This window comes from Diadema antillarum, unplaced genomic scaffold (assembly GCF_040938485.1).
Source record: "Diadema antillarum isolate AM-2024a unplaced genomic scaffold, OU_Dant_1.0 scf00000103, whole genome shotgun sequence".
NCBI classification, from domain to species: domain Eukaryota; kingdom Metazoa; phylum Echinodermata; class Echinoidea; order Diadematoida; family Diadematidae; genus Diadema; species Diadema antillarum.
In genome coordinates, this window is record NW_027270992.1 from 6,349,515 (window position 1) to 6,373,994 (window position 24,480).

A 24,480-nucleotide genomic window follows, 5' to 3' on the forward strand; every position below is an offset into this window, starting at 1 on the left:
AGATATGTGATGTCTGTCTAGCAGTCAGGTCATTGATTCGAGTCACACCTCAGTATGTATACCCATGAATTTTGTCGTGGCTACTATTGAAAACTGAATAAGGACAATTTGTGTATCACTTGCAATAAATAAAAAATCATTTTACTTTATTTATATATATATATATCACAACCATTTCAAATTGGAACTCCATCACATAAACTTTGAATTCCTCTAGTCTTAAGATTGTATGCTCTTAAGTAATTCATATAATTGGTTTCCAATCATCTCATTAAATGTTGAAAACTGAATCCTCATTTCTACAAAAAACTATACCATCCCTTATATGCTGATTTTTCATTGTGTATTTTGCCATTTTCCCCTCCCCCTTTCTGAAAATTGTTCAGTCAAGTTCATGTATTGTTTCAAGTGTCTATAACTCAAAAAGTAGCTGCAATGTTGGGATGCTTTCTTCAGGATGATTGACCATTTGTGTACTGAGAGACCTTCCCAGCTAGCTACATGCATTCACATGCAATATGTATGAGAATGTCCCATACGTAACACATTTGTCCCATACGTAACATTATTTCAATGCCTAATAAAAAATGTTTCTTTTACTTTTTTTTCTTTTTTCTCTGGTATTTAATTTCTCTAAACAATAAATTAGAACTTTCCAAAAGGGCATTAAAATAACCTTAGCAATTTCGGAAAAAACCTAAAAAAATGACCTCATTTTGTTACGTATGGGACATCTCGTGATAGGACACGAGCTAATTTGCATAATCATTTGCATAATCCCTAAATTTTCATACCAAGTTAAACTATGTGATGAACTTCTTATGTCCACATATTAATCAAATATCATTTGCTTTCCTTTGAATTAATATGAATTTTTATAAATGTCCCATACGTAACGCTGTGTTTCACATTTATGCAAATGAAGCCCTTGAAATTTGCATAAATTTACATAATATCATTTTTTCCTCCATGGAAATCAAAACTTCAACTCATAAGCTTCAAAATGATACCAAACATGTCAATATTGAGCAAAGATGAAATTTTGCCTTCTGAGGGGACCTTATCTTGGACTTGCCCATAATGTGACGGAGGTTTTCCAAACCTGGTGAATGATGTCTTTTTGTTTTTGTAGTCATCTATCACATTCAAAGGTGGCTTATATCTTCTGCCTGATTTTGTATTTGTGTGTTTTTGTATCGTAATGGGGACGAAAAGAAAGAAAACAGATAGTCCAGTAGCCACGAAGACGGGTAATTACATTTCCGAACGGTGCTTGGCCTCTACCCCTTGTTATATAAACTGTAAAGAATTGTATAGTATTTGTTATCAGGAAAATAGAGTGCTATATATGCTCTACTTTCCATGGGTATAGGGGACGTTCACAAACTAGTACAGCTGTTTGAACCTGTGTTAAAAACACTGAACCAGTGTATTTATGGATATTTACAAGATGGGGCGAGAGATTCTGATTGGAAAGAATTGGGGTTGTTGCATAACAGAAGAAAGGAAGGTTTTGTTAACACGCTGTTTTTAAGTAAATAAAATCCCGTGTGATAAGCCAAAGGCGAGTTTTGTAAAGATAAACACTTAACAAGCCTCGAGTCCAATGATGTATACTGCGACGGAGGTTTTCCAAACCTGGTGAATGGTGTCTTTTTATTTTTGTAATCATCTATCACATTCAAAGGTGGCTTATTTCTATCTGCCTGATTTTGTTTTTGTGTGTCTTTGTGTTGTATTGGGGACGAAAAGAAAGAAAACGGATAGTCCAGTAGCCACGAAGATGGGTAATTATATTTCCGAACGGTGCTTGGCCTCTATCCCTTGTTATATAAACTGTAAAGAATTGTATAGTATTTGTTATCAGGAAAATAGAGTGCTAAATATGCTCTCCTTTCTATGTATAGGGGACGTTCACAAACTAGCACAGCTGTTATAAGAGTATTGAACCTGTGTTAAAAACACTGAACCAGTGTATTCATGGATATTTACAAGATGGGGTGAGAGATTCTGATTGGAAAGAATTGGGGTTGTTGCATAACAGAAGAAAGGGACACGCTGTTTTTACGTGAATAAAATTCGCGTGATAAGTCAAAGGCGAGTTTTACAAAGATAAACACTTGACAAGCCTCGAGTCCAATGATGTATACTGTGACGGAGGTTTTACAAACCTGGTGAATGATGTCTTTTTATTTTGGTAATCATCTATCACATTCAAAGGTGGCTTATTTCTTCTGCCTGATTTTGTTGTTTGTGTGTTTTTGTGTCGTATTGGGGACGAAAAAAAGAAAACAGATAGTCCAGTAGCCACGAAGACGGATAATGACATTTCCGAACGGTGCTTGGCCTCTACCCCTTGGTATATAAACTGTAAAGAATAGTATCTGTTATTATGCAAATAGAGTGGTATACATGCTCTCCTTTTTATGGGTAGGGGACGTTCACAAACTAGCACAGCTGTTATAAGAGTATTGAACCTGTGTTAAAAACACTGAACCAGTGTATTCGTGGTTCTTTACAAGATGGGGCGAGATATTCTGATAGGACAGAATTGGGGTTGTTGCCTAACAGAAGAAAGGAAGGTTTTGTTAACACGCTGTTTTTAAGTGCATAAAATCTCGTGTGATAAGCCAAAGGCGACTTTTGTAAAGATAAACACTTAACAAGCCTCGAGTCCAATGATGTATAATGTAACGGAGGTTTTTCAAACCTGGTGAATGATGTCTTTTTATTTTTGTAATCATTTATCACATTCAAAGGTGGCTTATTTCTATCTGCCTGATTTTGTTTTTGTGTGTCTTTGTGTTGTATTGGAGACGAAATGAAACAAAATAGAAAGTCCAGTAGCCACGAAGACGGGTAATTACATTTCCGAACGGTGCTTGGCCTCTACCCCTTGGTATATAAACTGTAAAGAATAGTATCTGTTATTATGCAAATAGAGTGGTATACATGCTCTCCTTTTTATGGGTAGGGGACGTTCACAAACTAGCACAGCTGTTATAAGAGTATTGAACCTGTGTTAAAACACTGAACCAGTGTATTTTGTGTAAAATGAGTCCGTATAAATATTCTGAAATAGAAAGATTGGGAGGTTGATATTATTGGTCAGGTTTTGAGGAAGTATATTAGGTAAGAATAACATATTGAATATTGACACTGATTATAATATAATATTGATGGTTATGAGTAGATTTTTTTTTTTTTTAAATGAAAACACAATGGGAAGTGGATCTTCACAGGCTACCAATCAATGAGCAGTCGAATGCATCTTCTGTGTAGATATCCATTTGCACGAATGACCAATCAGGTTTTACTACATCGGCTGCGGCCAATCGGGCGCTGAGGATAATAGACAGAATACAATCCCGATAGTGTAATAAAGCGGGAATTTCAGTGCGGCTGCACGTTGTTGGGGGAGAGGTAAGGATGGGGTTTCTTGGCGCGAAGGTAGAGGAATTGTCTGGGTCGGGAGAATGAAATTCCGCTGATTCTCTGGAGACTGTGTTTGGGCAACCGGTTTACGTGTGTGCAATGTATGTATGAAGTGGTGATCTTGTATCCCCCCCCCCCCCCCCCCCCCCCCCCCCCCCCCTCCCTGTCCTTTATGGATCACACACAGAATGGTGAAATTGCTCGGGTTTTTTTTTTTTTTTTTTTTTTTTTTTTCAAACGCATTTATGTCCCAACCCCAAATCCTGACACCATTATTCAACTGATTATTATTTTGAAGTCATTCAACCTTAATAACATGTCCTACAGGTGAATAATAGAAAGACAGATTATTTGTTATACATGTTATAGTTGTGTACACAGTCGGTAGGAAACTGTGGGATGATGACATTGTCGGTTCAATCGTTTGTGTGTTCATGCCGGCTGCTGACGTTGGTGAGGCTTCTTGATTTGGTGGGTTTCCATTGTTTCCTTTTTTTTTTCTTCTTCTTTTTCTTGTCGGGCTGGTTTGTGGCTACGCTGAAATACCTGTAGAACAAAAGTAATGTTCTAGGATAGTGTTTGAACAGTTTTTTTCTTTCTTTTCATTTTTTGGCAATGGTGGTTAATGTATCGACATATTGTCTGTTGAGAATGATAAGGGCGTTAAGTTGTCACTTAACCCAGTTAGGTAGATATAGTTATACGTCGGCTTTCATATTTCTCAAGTTTTCAGTGACGTTTTTTGTTTTTTTTTGTTTGTTTGTTTGTTTGTTTTTTGTTTTTTGCTCGGTAGAGAATGGGGTATGACAGGTTTGGTCGCAGCCGCCGAGGAAATGACTTTCGTTGTGTATTTTTCTCTCAATACCGGTTCTTGAAATTATTTTGGTGTGTAAAAACCGAAGTTTGTATATAGGTATTGTGAATCGTTGATTCTGGTGCGTGAAAACCGAAAATTGTATAAAAAGCTATGTTAAACATTGATTTTATTTTAGGTTTCTGATTGGTTTATAGGATTAACATCAAGGTTATTTATTTGTAAGTACAGTAAGATGAATGCAATATAGATGAATGTGTTGTATGGTTCTGTAGTTTTGTTTTTTTTTTTTTGTATTTTGAGGGGGATATTTGTTCCAAGATGACGAAATAGTTTTAACAGGATATGTTTTTTGGTATATTTATTTACAAGGAAATGTATTAGTACTAGACTGATATAAGTGTTAATGATAATTGGAGATTTTTAATGTGATGTAAAAGCGGGAAAGCGGGGGCAACGGCAGAGCCTGTATGTACTGTCTTGTTTTTTGTTTTTGTTTTGTTTGTCTCCGTTGTTGCTAATGCTTGTGCGAGGTGTGTAGTAGCATTAGTAGCAGTAGTTTTATTAGTAGTTGTAGAAGTAGAAGTAGTAGTAAGACTGTGTATTGGTACAGCCTTTCAAGCAGAGAGGCACATTTTGTTCTATGTATGTTGTTTGTTGGAAAAAGCTCACTGGGTATATTAGAATTCTTTTGTAAATATGAATAAGATTGATATTATTTCGATGAATTGTCGTGGTTTGGGCAATCGGAAAAAAAGGAACGAGGTTTTTGATTTTTTGAAAGTGAGTAAATTTCATATACATGTTTACAGGATACTCATTTCAATGCCTTAGAAGAAGAAAATTTAAGAAGAGAGTGGGGCAGTGATTGTTTTTTTAGTTTTGGCACATCAAATTCAAGGGGCGTAGCGATATTATTTCGTGAAGATATCACTATAGATATAAAAGGATATGAAACAGATGATAAAGGTAATTGGTTGATTTTAGATATGAAGTTATGTGAAAATTCATTTTCTTTGGTTAATATTTATGGGCCAAATACAGACTCCCCGGGGTTTTATGAAAATATTCAGAAGCTTATACTTAAAAGAGAAAATTCGTTAGTTATACTTTGTGGAGATTGGAATTTGGTACAAAATTTTGATTTGGACACATATAATTATGTACGGTTAAATAACCCTAGAGCAAAGAAGAAAGTGGATGAAATGAAATGTGATTTGGAGTTGGTAGATCCGTGGAGAATACAACATTCTACAGAGAAACAGTTTACATGGCGTCAAAATAATCCTTTGAAATTAGCTAGATTAGATTTTTATTTGATATCTAAGAAAGCATTAACATTGGTTGATAAGGTAGATATAATGTCAGGTTTTAGGACGGATCATTCTTTGATTACATTAAGTTTGAATTTAGGATATTGTAGGGGGCCGAGTTATTGGAAATTTAATAATACATTATTGAAAGATGATGTGTATATTGAAAAGATAAAAGAATTGATTACACAAACAGTTAAATTTTATGCGATAAATGATATCTCTTACGATTGTAGAGATTGTCAATTTGTTATTAATGGGCAATTCCATAAATTCGGACGTACATTTTGAACACATTATTTAGCTGCCCAAGATACAAAGATTGAAAATATGAAACTTTTTTCTGGCCATGATATGACAAGTGGTCAGTACAAAACAATTAACTATGAAAAAATTATGCCAAGACCTCAGTGACCTTGGAATGATTAAAAGATAGCATGTGTTCGGACGTACACAGAAAAAGTGAATTTTCTGACTTCGTAAGTTCAGTAGCAAAGTTCTGTGAAGTATGCAATATTTTTCTAAAAATTCACATTATATCAGTTAAAGTAGATGTGAAATGATGTAGAAACATAAAAAGAATGAGCAATTTAGACAATTAACATGGAAATTTTTATGTTTGTTTTTTGTTTCGGACGTACAGTTTCGGACGTACACGACCGCCGTTTCGGACGTACACTATGTACGCCCTCAACAACACTTATAATAAAGGCAAAAAGACATTTGTTACATAACTATTATTCATCCTAGGCCCTTCTCAGATGATAGCACTTGTCTATCATGTCAGCATTACCAGTGTAAATGAATAAAAGAGATTCAGAACATGAAAACTACTGTGTACATAGGGTTTGTGCATTATCAGCTGCCTTAATACATGTAACAATATTCAGGCATGATAAGTATATGTACGTACATGTACTTATATTACAGAACCAAAATTCTAATAACAAACTTTGTGATTATAACACAAAATACAGCCTAAAAACTAACTGGCCAGAACAACAGAAACACATGTGTTGCAAACTGTAGGTAACCAATTACTATTTTGATTTATAGAAACATTATATTTCTGTTTATTTTTTTTTCACAATGAATGTGATCAAGGTACAAAATAATGTACGGTCAACGAAGTACTGTACAAGATGCATGTATTTACAAACAGAAAGAAAAATAAAATTTGTGGAAAATAGAAAGATTTACATTAGTAGCCAATAACTGTATACTGACTAGATATTTGTTACATGTATACCATGGTGGCAAAACAATACATTTTTTTTTTTTTTTACAGACAACAGTAGAGTAATCCTGACACAATGGATATTGTTCATGGGCAAGTCAAAGCTATTTTATTTTGCCATCTTATGGGAAAGAAGAGTAAAAAATAGCCCTGTTTTGCCAATATTAGAATTAAACCCTAGTCTATATTAAAGCATATTGCAGTACTTAGTAAACAAGGACCTTAACAATTATGGAAAAAAATAATCAAAAGAAACCATTTGCTGATTACTTTATGTTGATTCAACAGTAAGTACATGAATTGGACCAGAAAATTTTACATGAAATTTTACTCTGTTCTCAAAATTCTCTGAACTTTCAATGAAAAGAGCAAAGCAAAATGTGCATGGTCACATTCAATTTATGAGTGATTTATATATTAAACACAACATTCAGTGTAATTTAAACATTATGGGTTCCTTTTTTGTGAGGTCAAGCTCACAGAAACATGCATGGTAATGTATGAAGAAAGTAACATATCACTGGACAGTTTTGCATTATGCTTGGAATATTCTGGTAATCATAGGCCTTTTGATGTTCTTGTTTTTTTAGATATAAGATTTTTAATAGTGAAATGTTATTGAGTGCCTGCTAACCATTGGGCTCTATGCAGTGTATTTTTGTTGCATAATTTATTATATGAAAAAATCTTATTCACTCTGAAATATTTATCATTATTATTATAAATCACTAACACTATCATGACCATTTTTATGGCATGACCAGCTCCCGTACTCCTTCGGCAGCAACATTAGTCTGTAATTTTCAAATGAATGATTATTAACAGTGCATGAAGATAAATCACAAATTAGACAGGGCTGCACAGTTTAATACCCATTTTTTCTACTGGTCAGACTGGTCTGTCAGACCAGTAGGTGCCCAGTTTTTCCATCCTTTACTAGTCCATTCTTTCAAAAAAAATTACTGGTCCGACAGTAATTTTTACTTGTGCTGGACCATCGGACCAGTGCCAGTGTGCAGCATTGAATTAAATCATTAAATTGAAAAGATATGATATGACATAGATACTATAGTAGACCATGAAACCGATTTTGAAAGAAGATAAATACATCATAGCTTTGTCAAGAAAATTGACAATTAAGGTTTAGGAACTAACCAAAGTGAATTGAACATTGTATGTTTTTGAGGTCTTAGGTCATAACAATGTCTATTGTTGCCTAAATTGCAGGTTGTGTGTCCATATATCTGTAATAAAAAAGCATGAAGATGCAGATGATACCTTCAAGTCACAGGATTAGGATTGTAAACACCAGCCGACAAAAATGGTAGTAAACAGTACATTGTAGTATTGCAATGTGAACGCAAGGTGATAAGAAGCTGAAATACTCAGTCTTGGCCAAAATAGGAGGGTATTTCATACAACAAGCCACCTTCTCAGCTCTATGCAAGTTAAAGCAAGTAATCAATATCTGTCTTTGTAAAGACACATTGTCTAAAGAATGTCCCAGAATGTTGCTATGACCATTCCCTACTGCTGGTGGTTTTCATACATTCCACAGTATTAACTTCAGACCGCTCTTTCTGTTCAGCCTAACTTGTTTGTGTACACACATACATGGACAGAATTTGTTATTTAATGAATAATTAAAATTTTATTGAATATTATAAACCTATGTATACAAGAGGATTAGACACAGAAATGTATTCCTTAAACATGTAAGCTCAATGGGATTGTTTTCAATGGCTTCCAGAGCACAGTAAGAAGTCAACATGAAAAGTGTTTCGGACGTACATAAAAGTTGTTTCGGACGTACATAAAAATGTGTACGTCCGAACACATATTTTTTCATTAATTAGAGATAATTACAAAATTCTACAGTTACACATTTGAAAAGCAACAAAAACTTGCTTTGCATTGAGATTTTGCAGTTTGTTGGCATTCAAGTTTTTATGTAGGATTAAAAAAAGGTGTTTTTTTGTTTCGGACGTACATTGAAATAATGCATAAAATAAAAGTGAAGAAAACAACATAAATTGTCACTTTCACATTCTCTACCCTATGGATATGGAAAAAGTGATTCATTACCTTCATATTTAATGATGTAGTGAGTTGAAAAGTTTCCTTTTCCTTCACAAAAAATATCAAATGAAATAGTGGATTATAAAAGTGGTTCCAGAGCAGTTGTTAAATGGCTTCATTGAAATCACTCCTGTGACCTTGACCTTGGTTAAGTATATTTCTAATTTACATTTTTGAACAGTTTGAACAATTCCCATCAAAATGATATATAATTTGTGCTGATAATTTCATTTTGAAAAATTGACCCTCTGGTTGACAAATTTATGGAATTGCCCTAATGATCAATTATTTTTTGATACATTATTAATGTTGATAAGAGGTGAAACAATAAGTTATATGAGTTATAAGAAAAAATTGGAAAAGAATAAGGAAAAGCAATTAGAAAAAGATATAATTGAGTTGGAAGGATTGTTGTTAATACAACAAGATGAAGAATTTATTTTAGAGGAATTAAAAGAAAAGAGAGAATGTTTGGATAAAATTAGACAGGAAAAAGTGAATAGTATATGTTTTAGATCGAAAATTAAATGGATGGAATTTGGTGAAAAGCCTTCAACATATTTTTTGAATTTGGAAAAGAGTAATGTTATAGATAAGCAAATTTTACAATTGGTGGATAAAAATGGAAAGATATTAAATCAGCAACAGGAAATATTAGAGGAAGTAGCAAATTTTTATAGTTTATTATATAAGAAGCAAAATGTTGAAGATATGGATTTACAAGAAATTTTAGAAGGTCAAGATATTCCAAGGTTAAATGAAACACTTAGATTGTCTTTAGAAGGCCCTTTGCAAATAGAAGAATTGGATCAAATGTTGAAAAATATGAAAAATAATAAGTCACCTGGAATGGATGGATTTACTGTAGAATTTTTTAGAGTATTTTGGGAAGATTTGAGGTTTTTAGTGTTGAGATCATTGAATTATGCATATACAGAGGAAAATATGTCTTTTTCTCAAAAATTGGGTGTTTTAACTTTGATTCCTAAAGAAGATAAAGATAAGTATTATTTGAAAAATTGGCGACCAATTTCTTTGTTGAATGTAGTTTATAAATTAGCATCGGGATGTATTGCGAATCGAATTAAGAAGGTTTTGTTTTTTGTGATAAGTGAAAACCAGAAAGGGTTTTTATCAGGTAGATTTATTGGAGAGAATATTCGCCGTTTATATGATTTGATTTTGTATACAGATGTCAAAGATATTCCAGCATTATTATTATTGATTGATTTTGAAAAAGCTTTCGATTCAATCTCTCATGAGTTTATAACAAAAGTGATGTCATTTTTCAATTTCGGTCCCTCAATAATTTCTTGGATAAATATTTTATATGCTGATGCTTTTTCGTCTGCTCAGATTAATGGTTTTTTTACTGAGAGATTTAAGATAGAAAGAGGTTGCAGGCAAGGCGACCCTCTTTCTCCATATATATTTTTGTTGTGCAGTGAAATATTAAATTTGATGATTTCTGGACCTAATTCATTTGAAGGGATAAAAATAGATAATATGTTTCATAGAATAGTTCAATATGCGGATGATACACTGTTGACATTAAATGGTACAGAGAAGGATTTATTTATAGCAATGAATACTGTAGATAGATTCGCAAATATATCTGGTTTAAAAATCAATGAAAATAAAACAAAAGTAATATGGATAGGGAAATGTAAGAATAAAGAAGATAGAATGTTGCCTGAAAGGAATTTTCATTGGGTGTATGAAGGAGGTTTTAAGTATCTGGGTATACATTTTTTTGTTGATTTAGAGAGAACTGTTCAGTATAATTATTATGACAAAATGGAAGTGATTAGGAAACAAATGAACTCTTGGCGTAAACGCTCTTTAACAGTGCTTGGTAGAATTGTAGTTATTAAGTCATTGTTGTTATCAAAATTGAATTATTTGTTTTTGTCTTTGCCAAGTCCTAAAGGTAATTTTTTGAATGAGATAAATGATATGTTTTATAGTTTTATATGGGAAAGGAAGCCGGATAAAATAAACAGAATTCAAATGTCTCAGACATACGCACAAGGTGGAGTGAAAATGATAAATATTTACACACAGGTTACAGCACTGAAAGTATCATGGATTAGGCGATTGTTATTTACAACGGATAAATGGTCAGAAAAATTATTGAGTATATTTTTACCCCGTACCCATCAATTAGACATGAGTCTCGGAAATGCTTTTTTCTTTGAACAAGCCTCACATACGTGTAATCCCTTTTGGAAAGAAGTATTCGCAGCTTACGGCGAATTACTTTCGGTTTATTGTAATAATTTTCAGTGTCAACCTTTGTGGAAAAATAATAAGATTACTATAGGAAATGCGTCGGTTTTTAAACGAAAGTGGTATCAAAAAGGAATTCGTTTCGTTAATGATTTGTTAGATGAAGAAGGAAATGTATTATCATTTACTGCCTTTAAGAGGAAATATGATGTTGACGTTAATTTTTTAGATTATTTTGGAATATGTCATGCGGTTAAAAAAGCAGGTTGTGATAGAAGTATGAATAATATGGAAAAGTTTTGTCAACCAATTATACCTGATATTTTACAATTGGTTATAAAACATTCTAAAGGATGTTCACATATTTATGCTGTTTTGTTAAAGAATAGAAATAATGTATATCAATGTAAAGGATTTTTAAGATGGCGACAATTGATACAACTTGAAGAAAAGAAATGGCAATCTTTTTCGTTGGCCCCGTTTAAGAGCACGGAAGATGTTAGTTTACGATGGTTTCAGTTTAAAATAGTTCATAGAATTTTATATACAAATAAGATGTTGAATAGAATTGGATTGGTTGAAAGAAGTGAATGTTCATTCTGTAATGTGAATGTTGAGACTTTAATACATTTTTTTAGTGAGTGTCAATATGTTGATAGATTGTGGGTTGAAGTAAGAGAATGGATTAATATTAACACGGGGTTAGAAATAACATTTACGACGGAAAATAAATTATTTGGTTTTGGGGGTATTAACAATTCGGCATTGAATTGTATTACCATGCTTGTGAGATATGAAATTTATGTTTGTAAAATAAGAAAAATAATACCTCGTTTTGATTTATGTAAATATAGTATAAGGGAATATTATGATAGAGAGAAATTTATCGCAAGAAATAATCATAAGTTGCAAGTGTTTCAGAAAAAATGGTGTCTTTTTAGACACCTTTTTTCTTGATGTATATTGTATTGAATTCGAAAAAAAAAGCATGATGTTATTTGAAATATGTTGTAATATGTGTATAGATGAAAGAGAATAATAAATATCCCAGTGAGGGAAAAAAAAAAATAAAAAAAAAAAATCATTAAAATCATTTTACCTCTTTTCTAGTTAGGGAATTTGATCAAAATGCCTCAAATCAGGGAAAACCAGGGAATTTTGATTGGCCCAAAATTGAAAGTAGTCAGACTCTGTTATATTTTGTTGCATATCAAAACAACATCCATTGGATGATTGGCTACATGGTGTAAAACATGATAGAAAACATGTGAAACTGGAGAGTTGAAATGATTATCATGGGATTTTGAGATTTCAAGAGGGAAAAGTCTGGGAAAAGTCAGGGAATTTTGTTTTCTTGAAATGCTGGAAGCTCTGAGGGGAAATGTACCAGAAATAGATATAATTATGTGAAGGAAGGTCAGGACAAGTCACTTTGTTTCAAATTTGATTATCAGGTTAGTGAAATGTAGATTGCTTTTAAATATTGCAATTTTTCTATTTTTCCTGATTTTTTTCTTGAAGTAAGGACAGGGACCTACTGGTAAGTAAAAATAATACGGAGTCCTACACTTCGATAGCATATGCAGTGTGGCTTCTAGGGCACTAGGTCTGTAGGAAACTGTACACATTTTACAGTTATGGGTTTATTATTGACATTTTCACAAGGTCAAGTATACTACATTGTACATGGGATCATCTTTTTACTGCTCAGTCTCTGTGGATGGGTCTTGTTTTAGAGCGGGTGCAGTACCAGTTACCTGGTATTGTGGAAGTGCGTGTGTCATTCTGTTGTGATGTGTTATTATCTAGTTATAATCAGTGTATTTCTCTGTATCAGCCTCTGACAGTTACTGGCGATCTAACAGATGAGGCTTACAGACGGAACCTGGTGGATCAGTGTGTGCAGAAATATGGACAGTTGGACATCTTGGTAAGTAGCTTTTCATCTTCCAGCTAGTACCAATTTTTTAACGTATGTATATGAAAGTGTGCATGCATATATATCAGTGGCGCCGTGGCGGATCAAGAGGGGGGCACACCGGACGAGAGCATCCCCTCTTTATTTTTTGTTAAGACGAAAGAAATAAAAAAAAAAAGGAGGGGGGGTGCGTGAGCCACCTTTAATTTTGTAAAGGCGCCTCCCCTTTACGGAATTCCTGGATCCGCCATTATATGAATTATGTTTTTGTAAAAATGTATTGTGAATGACATTTTGTTGGCTCTCTCATCATTTTGATGTTGACATAAGAATATGTTCTGCCGTGATGCATTATATGCCCGAATGACTAGGTTGTTTGAGAAACAGGAAAGCAAAAAAACAAAACAAAAACAAAAGAAAAACAAAAAACAAAAAACAAAAACCCAACTGGAGTTGAAAAATTGTACACAAATTCCAAAAACCAGAAAGCTAGTTATGTGAAAGTACTACACATATATCCCAAGTCAATCTGTCAACAATTTGTCTGATAGTAACTTCAGTTGCTATAGTCAGGTGTTCATTGTGAGTGCATCATATAATGCTAAATTGTCACTTTACAAGAACTGGGGCTTGATCAGCAGTTTTTACAACTCTTAATGACCATTTCAAACAGAAGTTGACTGATGCTTTTGGGCTCCAATGATTCCATGCAGGTGAACAATGCGGGCATCATTTCTTTGGGTTCCATAGAAAACACCAGTCTGGAGGACTTTGACACCATGATGAATGTCAATGTGAGGTGGGTAGTCTCAAATTTTGTGTCTGTTTCTCAGGAAGATCTGCAATTGTTGCAAGAGCCTGTCACCACAGTAGCTGCAGAAAAATTCTGAATGCTCACATTTGGTTGCTTGTTTTCTAGCAGTTGCCATGGTGACCACAATTATTGCAATAGTACAAACTGCTCTGTGAAATGAGCCTGTGATGTTCGTCACACTTAATGTCTTTCTGTGACTCAGCTAATTTTGTCAATAAATGTTCAATGATAACTGATGCAGACAATTAATGACATTCTCCTTGCTCTGCCCCCCCCCCCCCAAAAAAAAAACTAGAAAAAAGAGAATATATACAGTGCACTCCCGTTATAACGAACACGGTTATAACGAAATTTCGTTATAATGAAGTAAATCTTCTGGTCCCAAAATTATCACCATTAAAATCTATGGTACAAAATTCGCTTATAACGAACACGGTTATAGCGAAATTTCCGTTATAACGAAGTCTTTTCCGAGTGCCACAGACAAAGAAAAACAAAAGAAATGTGCTCCGTTATAACGAAATGCGAATTGCTTTCGAAAATACCTAGCGGAACAAGCATTTATAGCGTCTCTACATGGGTGAACGCTTCACGCCACTGTGTGTTCGCTCTTTGTGTCACGCACACTTTCTGAGGCGAACTTGCGTTTATTATTTTGATACAGTTATCCCATCAAATTCCTAGCTTTTTTATGATGAGTATTCAGCAAACAGAATATGATATATATACGTGGTTTCCTTGTTTTCGTTATATATTGTATTTGTTCGGTTATAACGAAATTTCGTTATAACGAAAGAAACTGTCGGTCCCGAGCATTTCGTTATAACGGGAGTGCACTGTAATTTTTTTTTGTCTATATGTGTTGTGTGTATGTGTATAGATAACCAAAAAAACAACTTTGTGGAACTTTGAAACCAATTGTGCATGAGAAAAATGTTGATATACAAACTTCAAAGTTTGTCAGTAATAACAGTATGCGCTTTTGATTAATTTGTACTCAAAGTTTTGATATGATGCTATCTTGCAACTGTCATTTGTATCGTTATTATTGTGTTACTGGTATTAGTTTTCTTGCCCTAAGGTATCAGATATCATTACAAACGTAAAGTTGACAATAAAATGAAAAGAACCTGTGCCTACCAAATGAATTTTGTGGTCTTACTGTAGGTTTGAGAAAAAAGAATAAAGACATTACTACTACTACTACTACTACTACTGCTATTACTACTACTACTACTACTACTACTACTACTTATAATGGTAATAATTATAATGATAATGATAACAATGATAATAATGAAAAAAAATCACATTTTTACTGCGCTTAATACAGAGTTCTAAGCACCTTACCATCATTAATTAACCATAACACAAAGCTTAAAATAATATGATGAAAATGTTTTTCTCTTCCTTCTCTTTGAAAGGACTGTCTTCCATCTCACAACACTGGCTGTTCCTCATCTTTTGAAAACCAGAGGCAACATAGTCAATGTGTCTAGTGTCAACGGCATCAGATCTGTAAGAATCAAATCAACAGCTCATTGAAAAACAGTGATTCAATTCAGTATAAAGGACTAGAAGAGCACTCTGAGAGTGCAGACCTCTGCCAAGCAGCTACATACGTTCCACCGCTGATCTTGCTCTTCCACATAGAGATCAGTGATTTACACCCATACCAATGCATGCTAAAGATTTGCCCAATTTCCCAACATAGAAGCCTTTGTTACGTCATAAACCCTCAGCTGCGCGGCGCACCTTACCGTAGCAGAAACTAGAGCACATACTTTAGTGCGCGTATGAAAACCTCAAAAGTGTGCAGCTTGAACTCCCAAGTTCATTGACCCTACCCGCCAAAATATCGAAAATCCTTCATAAAATCTATACAAATTTCCAGATCACTACCAACATTGAATCATCTGTTCCTTGTGTCATTCTCAACCTTTCCTGCAAGTTTCAATAAAATCTATACAGATTTCCATATCACTACCAACATTGAATCATCTGTTCCTTGTGTCATCCTCAACCTTTCCTGCAAGTTTCAATAAAATCTATACAGATTTCCATATCACTACCAACATTGAATCATCTGTTCCTTGTGTCATTCTCAACCTTTCCTGCAAGTTTCATCAAAATCTGTGCACAACTGTTTGACATCGAGTTATTTTGCATACGGACAAACAAACAAACAAACAAACAAACAAACAAACCAATGCTGATGAAAACATAAACTCCTCCTGTGGCGGAGGTAATGAGTATGGTCCCACGGTCAAGAGTCATTCTAAGTGAACTGCAGGCTGCCCATAGAAGTTTATCTGCTGGCACTTCGAGTTGAAATGAAAAGAAAGAAAAATACAGCTAGAAATTACAATGTTACATTTACATATGGGGAAAAAAATAAGTCACGGCTGACATTAGTATATACTTGACTTTGCAAGTTTTTGGCCAATCTCATGCTTTATCATAAAGAGTTGCTTGTATTTTAGCATAGTACAATTAATTTGTGGAATGCAAGTGTAGATAGTTTAATTTTATATTGCATAAAATATTTGTTTCATTGGCTCTGGCTGTGGCTTTTTCTCCATAGGAAGATTGTGGGGTACCAGTTAAATTTCATTATTGTTGTTGTGATTTATAATCAACATCGACATTATTGTTGTCACTGTTATTGTCATACGGTGCACTTCTGTTAAAGTGGACACAGTTACAGCAAAATTCTTGTTGCAACTAAGTTAAAATTCAGGTCCCAAAATTATACCTCTCGCACACTTTACTTTTTGGCTAATTCAATATAACGATGGAAAACTTGTGGTCCTGAGAACTTCTTTACAAGGAGAGTTCCTTGTAATCACTGTAATCTTCATTCTTGGAGTACTAATTGCAGCGATTTGTTTATGTTCAGTTCCCAGGTGTGCTGAGTTATTGTGTGTCCAAATCAGCCCTGGATCAGTTAACACGATGCTGTGCTCTTGGTAAGTTACTATCCTTTCTCTTTTTTTTCTCTCTTTTTTTTTCCTTTTTTGCTTGGTTGGTTGTTTTTAAAGTTTGAAATGCACAATCTTGTTTCTACTGTGAAGTCTCTTCGATGAATTATGAGAATGCTACTTGCTCACCACGGCTACTGTCATTAATGCATTTTATGTACTAGTAATGGGTTTAAGAATGTAGCCAATCTAAAGTGCTTAAATGAGTCACGTACACATGTACATGTATGCTCTCTGTATAAATTCATTTATTTTTTTTTCTTTTGGCTAATGCACATGAGTGCAAAATGTGTGACAAAAAGAGCATATATTTATAACTTCACAGCAGCATATTATTTTGTAGCAGATTACTGATTGCTTTGATTCACATGGTCGTCTGCACTACCAATCGAAGAGCAGCCTCATGGTATTACAATACAGGGTTTCAGCAGCTGATATCATAGTCCATAGACCCATTCTATAAAACATAATGCACAGGTTTAAGTTTGTAAAGTTAGTGAAGATGTGAAATTTTTGTGGTACAAAGGTGAACTTCAATTCTTTGTGCTAATTTTAGCTAGCGCATATTCTAAACCTGCCAAAATACCTTCACAATTTTCTCTGCATATCATGCATGGGTTGACAATTGCACAGTGCGAATTCAAGAACCCACAAATATATTTTTGAGCCGCTCTGCGTGAAAAATTAATCACATGAAAATATCGATATTTATAGTACTTACAGTATTGGGCAACATGAAGTTGACTCAGCCTCTTGCATGTTGCACAGCTGTAAATGCGTAGATTGTGCTACTATGTATATCTCCACTAACACACTTTCATCTGTGAATGTTATGTCAGTGAACTGCTTTATAGGATAAGTCTTCTTCACACATGTGACTGTTGAAAATGGAATAGCAAACACATTTTATTTTTCATCTGTGTAGTTAGGCTCATGCCAGCATCTAATCCTCCTCTGTTCTTTTTTCTTCTCCTTTTTTTTTCACAGATTTGGCAGCAAAGGGAGTGCGTGTCAATTCTGTCAAGTAAGAACCCCTTCAATGCACACTTTATGCATCTTGTTAGATGGCGAGTGCTAATGACTAGTTTGGAAAATTATTGCAACGGAGTTCTGATGTTAGGCAGGAGGATTTGGAGTAAAAAAAGAACGCTATATGAATCAATGTGGACAGTGGGAAATTTCAATGACAAGAGTCTGCTAAATGCCACTGCTCTGTATGACAGAAAATGTGTTTTGTGCTCAGGGAAAATGAAAATCTTATTTGAACAATGACGGGGAAGAAGTTTTTTATCTCGTCAGAATTTATGTCAAGGACAGTTTTGCCTAAAGAAAATCACTTCTCTTGATTCTACTCGAGAGCTGCTAATATCTATGTGTTAGAATGAGAGACATTCCAAAAAGCAACCAGTTAGATACTAATATGTGAACATGCATCTCAGTGGGCAGTCATCATTCCAAAATCAAAGTGCCTCAAATATTCCTTTGTCAGGACGAGGAGAGATAGCAACCTAGTTATAACAAGGTAGGAGAGACCACAATAAGTAAGTAGGGGCAGTAATGATCGTTTTTCCAGAAATTTCCCCTCATACTTAGATACTTGTCGTATCTGTGTGGGCCATAACAGGGTTCACCTGTACTAACATTTTGAAAGAGCCTCCAGGAGTACCAGAGTTACTTGTCAGGCCCGTATGTATGAAGACGGTCAATGAAGAATAGTGTCGCGATCCATTAGGGAGTACAGTGCCATCAATGAGCAGGTACGATGGGATAGACTATTAGTAGATGGAGAAAAAGTGATGTGCTGAGTACTGTATACGCTATAATTTTCGCGTACATAAATTTTCGCGAATTGCCGCTGTCACACATTTTCGCGAGTGGTTAAATTCGCGATTGGGGGACCAGAGAAAATATGAAGTGGCAAAGAAAGTGTGAATTTTCAACTTACTAGCAAATAAGAATGATACTAGTTATACACTGCATGAAAAAACTTACCAAGCTCTGCGAACTAGTAAGTTAGAATTCAACATTTTTGAAGTGGTTAAGTCCATCGCGCTAGATTTCTGACGAGTGGTCCCCTTGCGATAATGGATTGGCTCTCTACAGTATTCGTAAGTAGACGTGGACGTGCGTAAACGTAAACAAGCTGAGCCAGTATGGTCTGTTCGGTAAGCCGTGACATGGTATACTAGTACTGAAATGTTCGTATCATCAAGGCAAGGGATTCATTTTGGAAGGTAATATTTTCGCGTGTTGTTAATTTCGCGAATAGCTCCCGACTCGCGAAATTCGCGAAAATAAAACCCACGCGAAATATATAGCGTATACAGTATATGATTCTTGTGTTTTAGTCCACATAATAGAGAAATCAAAAGGTGGGAGTAATGCTTACTATAAGCATTGGTATGTTTAAAGGCATAATTTACCATTTGCAGAAGAAACAAAAACCCAGCATTAGTGCTTTGAAATAGTTTCAAATTATGAGCTAGGGATAGAAACAACCACTGTAAGACTTTGAATCCATATAATCAATGTTAAGTATTGTTAAATACACAAAATGTGAACAATACTGTAGTTATAATAAAGATGTTTCCAGACTAAACCTTCTACAGTTATGGTTTGATGAGAAAAATACTGATGTCTCCTTATATTTTAGGCTTTATTGCAAACATTTTATGGTAGAATGTTTTTTGAAACAGCAGACCTACACATATGCATCAAATATGATATCTTGAGCATTTTTATAATCACTGCTCCCAAAGGTAAACAGGACCTTTAACCGGTTGAGGACGGACTGATTTTGCTACAACACACATTTCTCATAGACACCTGCCTGTGTATGCTCGGGACTCGTCCTCAATAGGTTAAGATATTGTCACTTTTGTGTCACTGTCGATGATGAGGTGTGATCCTGATGATGATCATGCAATCAATCACTACTAATCTATAGTAAAGCACTGCTTATAATTGGGCATGTCTCTCTGAAACCATCCTCCTCCCCCAGCCCCGGAGTCACTATCACCGAGCTCCAGAAGAGAGGTGGTCTCAGTGAAGAAGCCTACACCAGTGTGAGTAAACTCTGGAAGAGGACAGAACAAGTAGGAGAGGGTGATGGTCCTAATCTTTCACAACACCAAATCTATGGATTTTGATAGACGTCAAATATAATAAGAACACTCTCTTTTCCCTCCCCATCTGTGATATAATCTTCATTTTTGCATAAACTATTTTTCTTTTCCACACATACTCCCAAATGTCTTAAAGAGCAGCCACAAAGTGTATACGACATATTCATTTAAAGGATAACATTTCTGTGTTTTTTATTGTTTCTTGATATTTATGTGATTTTCTGTCAAATTCTTGTTTAAATGGGTATACAATTATCTGGTTAATAGTATTTCTTCATCATAATTCTATATGATGTTCAGTCTCTTGTACTTATGCGAGCAAGGCATCTGAGCTCTTTTGTTTTCTTTTTCTTTGATTATTCAAAAGAAAGTTTGTTCACAGTGTCATTCACACCGCATTATGTTTTTTCTTTGCACTCAATGATCAGTTCTTGGAAAGGAGCAAAACGACGCATGCCCTCGGGCGCCCAGCACAGCCTGAGGAGATAGCTGAGTGCATCGCCTTTCTTGCTTCTGATGCCTCGTCCTTTGTCACTGGAGTCACCTTGCCAGCAGATGGCGGCAGACATGCTATGTGTCCACGATAAGGGGTGCAAAACAGAGCAAAACAAAAGCTATGTGTGCTGCCAGCCATTTTGTCAAATTCATTGTGCCATATGGGAAGCAGTGGAGTTATGTATTGGAAAGATGGAGGATGACATCTCATCGGAAGCCCCTCGTGGGAGATTTTAGGGATTTAATGTGGCTGCTTAATGTTGAACAACAGAGAATCTGTGAACTGGGTCCTATGAAAGCAAAGTGATCTTTGGATACTTATTTGTATGTGATGCCATGTCGTTTTTTGGAGTACAGCGTATCATCCATCTGAGGTGACCAATTGTGTCCAGTTGTCTACTGTGACATAGAATTACGCTCTAATCGCATGAATGGCAATGTAATAGATAGCAAAAAGAGCAAACCTATTGCCACCCCTCCCCCACCAGCTTATGTGATTAAGTATGCCTAGACTATTACCTGTCATGACGCTGAACAAAAAGATAATACACTGTATACAGTTCTATGTGTTACTAAAAAGAAACAAGATCAAAACTGCATGACTGCAGTAAACACATAATCACTATATTCCAGTGTGAGGACTTGGTTTGAAATCGCAGACATACACCAAACTCACTGCAACAATTGAGTGTGCTAGGGTTGTACAGTGTAAGTTGTTTTTGGAGAGAAGTTATGCACTGTAGGTGTACTGTACCATCTTCAGGGGCGAATCCAGGAATTCCTGAAAGAGGAGTCGCCTTTACAAAATTAAGGGGGATGCATGTGCCACCATTTTTTTTTTATGTCTTCTGTTTTAAGGAAAAAAAATGAAGAGAGGGCAGGCATCCCATGCATCCCCACCCTCTAAATATGAGAGAGCTCTTTGAGGTAACAGACTTTTAGGCCCTATCACACAAACCAACTTGCCTTCCAGAAAAAGTAACCTGGCAGTTAATGTACAATGACTTCGTAGTATAAAATGTATTTTTTTATATTCTGCAGCACAGATTTCATTTGAAAAGGGGCATTTTACATGCTTATGAGACAAGGTTACTGACAGTGCAATAACTTCAGTTTAGCCTCTCATCTGTAAAATGTTTCTACATGTACAATTAATCCATCATGTTCAAGAGACCAGATTTCCTTGGTTTGATGCTAAACTGTCACTATTCAATATTTATGTTTCATTAGGTAGAATAATACTTGTTATGCCAATATTTGCTTATATAAAAGTTTTTTTCTTTCAGTTGCAAAAATGTCTAAAGTTCCTTGATGGCTAGCTATTTGGTATGGTATGGTATGGTATTTATTTCCGTATAAAAATAAAAACGGGTGGATTGCCCATATTCAGCGTTGCCAACATGGCAACGCTGTTCTTCCATGGGGTCCACATACAATGAGTACAATATTTATGAACACGTACAAAACAAATTATACAGACATGCAGGTGGAAACACATACAGTAAAATGGGAGAGAGAAAAAAGAACAACCGATAACAGAAAAATCTTAAAGGCAATTAGATATAACAATGACCAAATCAGAATATGTTTAGATACTGACAGTGACAGTTTAGATACTGAAACTGATTCTTAAATTTGCAACCTATTACAGAATGCAATGTATCTTTTTCTTTCAAATTAGCTTTTTTTTTTTTTTTTTTTTTTTTTTTGTTGTTGAAGATTTTCCCTTTTTTCCTCTGGGGTGGGGGATAAATTTTTTCCCGGTTTTGTATACATTTAATGAGTGTAATCTGTTTGATCTGGTCTTAGGTATAAGATTTGAAATGAAATGACTAGATATATATTTAATGATGACAAAATGGTGATGTTGATGTCAAAATCAACCCAGGTCTGAATTAAGCTTGTGTTCAGACTACTGCCCGGATTCTAATATGAATTCTCTAAATTGTGTTCTCGAGAATGTATCTGGCTTGGTAGGTGTCTTCCTCGTGTTGTTATGAACTAATATGGAGATTCAATTCAGTACAATGCAATTCGATCCTATGTCAGAGTCTGTGGTTGAAAACGTGACCACAGTGATGATTGTAGTATTGAATATAATTATCTTAAACTGTTGCTCGTATGTTACTTACGGCTGCATGTCTTTAAAGTCCTTTATATTTGATTAGGGACTGATTTCAAGAGATACTTAGAAATGTAAGAGCAGGAAGGAAGTTGGTCAGATGAGCAAGATCTAGCGCTTGATAACAACTCGTTAACTTCCAAGAATTCAGGTAATTTAAGATTGTGCGTTTGTAGGTGGTAGGTCTGCTTAGGTGATCATAGTGACCTGAAATCATGAAATACACTTTGCAATACTGAATTAATCTTGTTATTTCAAGATTTTTGTCATATCAGGGTTTAAAGAAAATGTGAGCTTTTTGACAAGAAAAAAGATTAGTTTGTTATCACAGTGTTGTACATGTACCCGAAGCTATCATACATTGTTCTCCATCAATTGAGTCTGCTTTGTTAGGTTGTTCCAAAGCATTAAAATCTTTTAAATTTGCTAGTATCATACAATTAATCATGAATTTTTCTGAGTAAAATATGTCGTGAAGGCACATTTTGATACTGCCATGAACCATTTGAGCAGCCTGGTACGCCAAACAAAATTGTACACCAAACAAACGTGAATGAGGCAAAAGCTTGGGTACGGGAGAATGAAAAGAAAGAAAATGGGATGTAGAGGGGAAAAAAAAAGAATACAGATAGAGACTAATGTGGGGGAGAATGAAGGGATGGAAATCAAAACAGAGAAGAGGATGAAAGAAAGTGGAAAAGACATCGGTTAACTATTTATTAGGAATATCATACATTTTGTATTCACTGTATTATGACCGGATATGCAAATCTCACCAATACGAACATTTCGCTTCATAGGGTGCATTGGGTGTGACTATCTTCAACCAAATGACAGTAACATTGCTCTGTTTAGAAATGTAGGATGAAATGAAATGTAAATGAAGACTACAATTAGTAGGCTACTATTAAATTGAATGAGTCCAACTCTTTCACCCTGCACACAGCATGTTCGGTCGTAAGTACAAGTACAGATCCAGTACTAGTATTTTCCTTGAAACAACTTCTTGTTTCATGGAACTTTGTTGATGTTTCTGGTGCATAATACGTGAGTCACTGCGGCATATCTTTAAACTGCTTTATATTTGATTAGGGATTGATTTCAAGAGATACTTGAAATTGTAGGCCTGTTTAAGTCAATGTCCAAATGGGACGTGATGCTGGCCTTTGCAAATTGTACCTTGTCACATGATGGTATGTGGTGTGACCACTGAATGATGTAAACAGCTTTATATTATGTTATTTTGAATACATGTGCATGTACTATGTTATCTTCCCTGGCAAATCCAACTCACTTATAATAAAACGAAATAAAAACATGTCCTAATTGTGTCTTTGCATTTTTTTTTTTTGTACAATTCCTTTTTTTTTTTTTAAAGTGATCTTATTGTATTACAAACATTGTGTAGAGATGGTCTCAGATTTCATCTGTTGACTGAAATCATTTCAGGACCACTCGTCAACCTTGAGAACTGAAAAAAAAAATCTACAGAAAGAAAAAAAAAAATGTGCATCTCTCACACTACATTTGATCTATTGAAAATGGATACGAAACACAAAAAATTCACAGAAATTTGCTGGTACATTGTAGGCCTATCCTCTGTCCATTTAATATTCCCTTCACTCGCACGTCACCAACGCAACTCGTGTTTCGACTGCGTCACAAACTCTTCTTGACAATATACGATGCATCTCAAACATAGCTCCTAACATCTCTAAAATGAAATCTTGTATCACAACATTTTAGATATTTTTCAGTAAAGGTACACGTACCAATATTCAGTATCTCTGAGCAGTTGCAGACCACTCCGCCAATATACCAAACACGAGCGAATGCATCTTAGAAAAGAAATAAAATCGGTAAAGGAACTCAAAACAATCATTTCCAAGGGATATGAAGTGTTGAGAGTCTATCTTGC

The 24,480-nt window shown here is 34.9% G+C and overlaps 1 protein-coding gene across 1 annotated transcript in view; it reads left to right on the forward strand.

Annotated features, from left to right (window-relative positions):
- The window catches only part of LOC139719075 (3-oxoacyl-[acyl-carrier-protein] reductase FabG-like), a 36,406-nt gene extending 14,420 nt beyond the window's left edge, over nt 1-21,986 (forward strand). The window contains exons 3-9 of the mRNA XM_071630516.1: nt 12,945-13,037; nt 13,739-13,824; nt 15,264-15,357; nt 16,739-16,808; nt 17,808-17,844; nt 19,822-19,885; nt 20,374-21,986. Coding sequence (XP_071486617.1) covers nt 12,945-13,037; nt 13,739-13,824; nt 15,264-15,357; nt 16,739-16,808; nt 17,808-17,844; nt 19,822-19,885; nt 20,374-20,532 — 603 coding nt within the window. The 3' untranslated portion in view covers nt 20,533-21,986. The remainder of the gene's footprint in view (nt 1-12,944; nt 13,038-13,738; nt 13,825-15,263; nt 15,358-16,738; nt 16,809-17,807; nt 17,845-19,821; nt 19,886-20,373) is intronic.
- The last annotated feature ends 2,494 nt before the right edge of the window (nt 21,987-24,480 follow it).